Source organism: Charadrius vociferus, unplaced genomic scaffold (assembly GCF_000708025.1).
Source record: "Charadrius vociferus isolate BGI_N301 unplaced genomic scaffold, ASM70802v2 scaffold333, whole genome shotgun sequence".
Taxonomy (NCBI): domain Eukaryota; kingdom Metazoa; phylum Chordata; class Aves; order Charadriiformes; family Charadriidae; genus Charadrius; species Charadrius vociferus.
In genome coordinates this window covers 344,489-348,921 of record NW_009647682.1, presented here as the reverse complement: position 1 = coordinate 348,921, position 4,433 = coordinate 344,489, and the positions used below count along the sequence as shown (strand labels likewise).

General features: G+C 46.7%; 1 protein-coding gene across 1 annotated transcript in view; it reads right to left on the bottom strand.

Moving 5' to 3' along the window:
* The window catches only part of TMEM183A (transmembrane protein 183A), a 28,076-nt gene that overhangs the window by 8,828 nt on the left and 14,815 nt on the right, over positions 1-4,433 (bottom strand). Inside the window, exons 2-3 of the mRNA XM_009881337.1 lie at positions 3,813-3,902; positions 1,049-1,204 (exon numbers count right to left, since the gene is read on the bottom strand). Of these exons, the coding sequence (XP_009879639.1) occupies positions 1,049-1,204; positions 3,813-3,902 (246 nt within the window). The remainder of the gene's footprint in view (positions 1-1,048; positions 1,205-3,812; positions 3,903-4,433) is intronic.

Here is a 4,433-nt window from a genome sequence, read left to right as displayed (position 1 = left end):
CCTACACCACTACAGATTTATGGCAGGCACACCCACACTGGGCTGCAACATCCACTTTGCTGTTTCAGCTCTGACTCAAGAAGTCATCAAACCACACAACTGCTGAACTGCAGAATGCAGCCAGAAGCATCATTGGTCTATTACCATTTTTTCTCCTCTATACGTGTAGCAGAAATAAGTAAGACAAGGTTGTGGTAGAACAGAATACTGTCTTTCCAGACTTATAACTCCTGTAACTCTAGTCACTCAGATATTCTTATTTTCCCAAAATTCCAAAGGATGTATTAATAAGAGATTAAACTCCTGTCCCAGAGGAGTGCTGTGCACCTACAGTCTGTGGTGGACGTCGATGTGTTACATAAATTAGTATCAGCAGTAATAAAGCTAAGTTGTTCTTAAGCTCAAGAAATCAAGGTAAAATTTCTTTCTCAACCTAAAAGCAACCTGTTATTAGAAACTCCAGCAAACAGTTGGTTGCTTACACTGCATTGCAAATTGCTTTCTATACAGTTGCACATAGTCTAAACGCTGAAGGATACATCTCCCTGGAATTAACTTACTATGATGCCAGTAGGGCCAAATTCACTCACTTGCTGGAAAAACAAGCCCTCTAAACCCATTTGTAACAAACCACAGCCTGGGAAACATCCTGAAAACACAGCGTGGATTTTGCAAACAAATGCATCGTGAACAGCAGCATTGTTTTTTTCCCAAAGCAAACCCCGCTTTCACCAACATGCGTTCAATGAAGTAACATGTCCAGTGGCAAAGTTTCACAACTCTTTTCAAACCCAGCATTCATTTTCCAAGGTTGAGAGAAGTTTACTGAAAGCAATGAGCTCTCAGGCTTTGATTTCCTGCCCAAGGCTCTGTTTTTGTGAAAAGACACCTCTGACCAAGTGCCAGCAGGTTTAAAAGTGATCATGCACATACAAGTTAGAGAATGAGCCCCGTAACTAGCCTGTAAATAGCAATCAACAACATCACACATGCAGAAGATACAGAAGCATCCCACACAGAGCCCTCCAGGAGAAGCTGGCGACCATACCTTTGTGCCTTTTGCTCTTCTTTTTTCTAGATGCAGTTCGCCCATTGATGCTTTCCTTCGTATCCATTTCATCGCTGCTGTCACAAGACTCTCCCGATACGGAGAGAACTTCCTCAGCAGGAACACAAGAAGCTTCCAAACCACAGAGGGATTTTACTAGAAAGACCAAGAAGGACACAGTAAGTATACCAGCAGAGAGAAAAAGGTGGTCCACGTTCAGAACATACTTCAGTGGAACCACTACCAGAGCCACTGCTACAAACCACCACACTAACTGCATTAAAGCTTTCTGGTAAGTGACACCAACAAGTAAATCCTGGGCCCGAGGATTACCTTGTCAGAGAAAGATTTGCACGGGTGAGTGAATTGGAAACATAATTATTCAGCTTCTTGTTTTAAAGAATGAACAATGAGGATGATTACCAGCACATTATGCAGATGATCCCATTGGTTTAGCTGAAGTTGTTTACAATTCTGAATAAAACAACAGGCTCTCTTTCTACAGTGCTAACTGGTTTCCCCGCATACCAGAGCTTCCTTTCGTGACCACCCTTCAGTCTGTATAGAGCCAGCACCTACTCTGTAATTGTTCTGTATACACAGAGAAGACACACTCCCTTCTCAGCAGGATAAAGAGATCCTGTGGCTGATGACACCCAATCCATCAGCGATATAACTAAGTGCCAAGCATACAGGAACTCTACTTATCCTAGAATTTAGTGAAGGGAAAGACTCTGGCCTAATGAGGAAAACAGCAAGTTGAATCAGTTGGGTTTGGGGTTTTATTTGCTGCCTCTAGGGAGATTTTAGACGCATCCCTGTTAGGAAATACTATTTTTAAAACTTGATCTGTAAACTGAGGGCTCGTTAGGGCAGAAAAATCCATGTATGAGGCAGTAACTGAAAAAGAAAGGTGTGGTCCTACGTTACAGCTGCATGAGGCACTGTCATAGACAGACCAGCATTGTAACAGCATTACAAATGCTTTCCAAATAGTCTGTAAAATTCATTCAAGAAAGTTGAATTTCAACCTGATGTGCTTGGATGAACAAAACTATTTCTACCATGAGGCATCTGACTGTGCCAGAGGAGGATTGCACTGCTCAAACTTTTCTAACCTAGCACAAACTGAAGCCCAGGAAGGTTTTTATACATCACAATTACAGTCACCAGAGCCACTGGAGAGCAAGATATGCTATTGGAATTAAAGGGACAGAGTGGCAGGAAAAAAAAAAAAAAAAAAGACCAGAAACTGACCATAAATAAATTCAGGTGAGATGTTCTCATTTCTAACCACAGAACAAGGTTTAGAAACAGTAAGACAGCAGATGGAAAGACAGTCTTAAGTTAGAGCTTGACTGTACCCACTGACGACAGATACTTTCAGTGCTTTGCTAACCCAGTTCTACCTCAGTTTACTCTGTAAACTGTATGCATTCATGACAGTGGTATCCCTCACTGTCAAATCGTCCTGCCCTCCCTACATGCCCTTTTATAGGCAAAAACAAAGAGAAATAGATGGCAACACAAACGGCAGTAAGTTATGACATCAAATACAGCCAAGCAAGAGAGGACAACATCTGACAGAGACTCAGAGAGGGATTTAGAAAAAGAAACTGTCACACTCTGCAAAGGAAAGGTCAACATCTGTCGACAACACAAGTCCATTCTGAATCACACTACATTGCAATCTTGCAGAGGAACCCTCTCTTCATCTCACAGCACTAATCCCCACCCCATCCCTGGGAGTTTACAACAGGGAGGAAAGAAGCTCAGCAAAACTCCACCTGACCTTTGCTCCCCTCCCCATGAACCTCCCCGCTTGCTGGCAGTCACACACAGCGCGATGTTTACTTGAAGCCAAGAGGTGAGTGAGGCCAAAGCTCCCTGGCCTGCTGTCCCCGTGCTGTGGTGGCAGGCTGCACCAGATAAGGCTGTAGTGTGCGTCATGACTGCACCAGATAAGACTGTAGCACAGCCCTGGGGCTGGGGAGGAGAGATCCCGAGGATCCCTGCAGCAGGATGGGAAAGCCCCAGTGACTCTGCACTGCAAAGACCCAAGAAAGGGGTGGGCAGGGAACTGCTGTGACCTGGAGTCACCCAGACAGCATGGAGGTGAGCCAGAAACAGAGCAGGATTCCAGGAGAGGGGTTAAGCTGGACAAAGCAGGTGACGCTGGATGCAAGGACACATTTGTATTACTCAAGCAAACAGGGTATGTTAGTTCAGAATGCTTCCAGCAGCTAAAACCCAAGGAGGAAGTAGATAACACAATATTACAACACCTTTCCAGGAAACCACTTGTTTATACAGTTCACCAAGGAAACAGCAACACCCTCAGCAGACCTCCTTGCAGCACAGGGGGGAACACATTTGCTAGAACTATCATAACCTTATTCCCACTGCAAAGAATTTTACCTGCTAATAAAGCTGCCTACAGTTTTATATGAGGTAATAAAGTAACAAAGACTCCTAGCGTGTTATTTTCTGCTTCAAGCAGGGGATAAGATCCAAGAGCTAACGGAAAGAGGCCTTCCATTTCAGGCACTAACAAAGACTCAGCAATTCTTACTGGGCTTCCAATAGGCTTTCTACAAAACCTCCTAAGACCCTAAACACCTGATTCTGCAAAGGAACAGACTTGTTTTCAGGCACCAAATGAGACAGATCTTCTCAGGTCATGGAGTGGGAGTTTCCCATATTATGCAGAGGACAGCAAAACAGAGGCAGCCCGGGGAAGGCAGGCTCCCTAGTCTAGACTCACCTTCCTGCTTAACTGCATTGGCCACAGCTTTTTTCACCCGTCCAGATTTCACGACAGCTGGGTCTGAGTTAGCATAATCTGCCACCGTCACTGCAGGAGAGTCAGGAGACAGAGCGTCAGCGGGATTATGGATTACAGGGAAGGAGATAGAGCCGGGATCCCTCAAGGGGACACTCCCCATAGGAACAGAGGCTTGAGCAGAAGGTGAACCACCAGGAAAAGGAGCCCCAGCAGCCCTCTAGCCAAGCCCATCTTGGGTCTAACAGGCCTAAGGGATCCAGTCCCCTGCCCAGCCCAGCCCAGGTCTCCCTCTCCCCCCACCTCAACCAACACCAAACCCCACACACCTCCTCACACACAGCCTAACTCAAGCCTGGCTGATTCTCTAGGCCCAGGCTCCTCCTTGGCAGGCCAAGGCTCATTCCCTACTCCCACATCAGGCCAGATCCCCTCCCACCTCCAGCTGGAGGCAGCTCTGTCTCCCTCCACAACCGCGAGCAGGGCCCGGCTCCCCTCCCCTCCCCATCTCTCCTCATCCGGGCCAAGCCCAGGCCCCTCAACCCCTCGCGCGAGGCCACGTCGTCCCTCAGGCCCCGCTCCAGGCCCGGCCCGGCCCCGCTC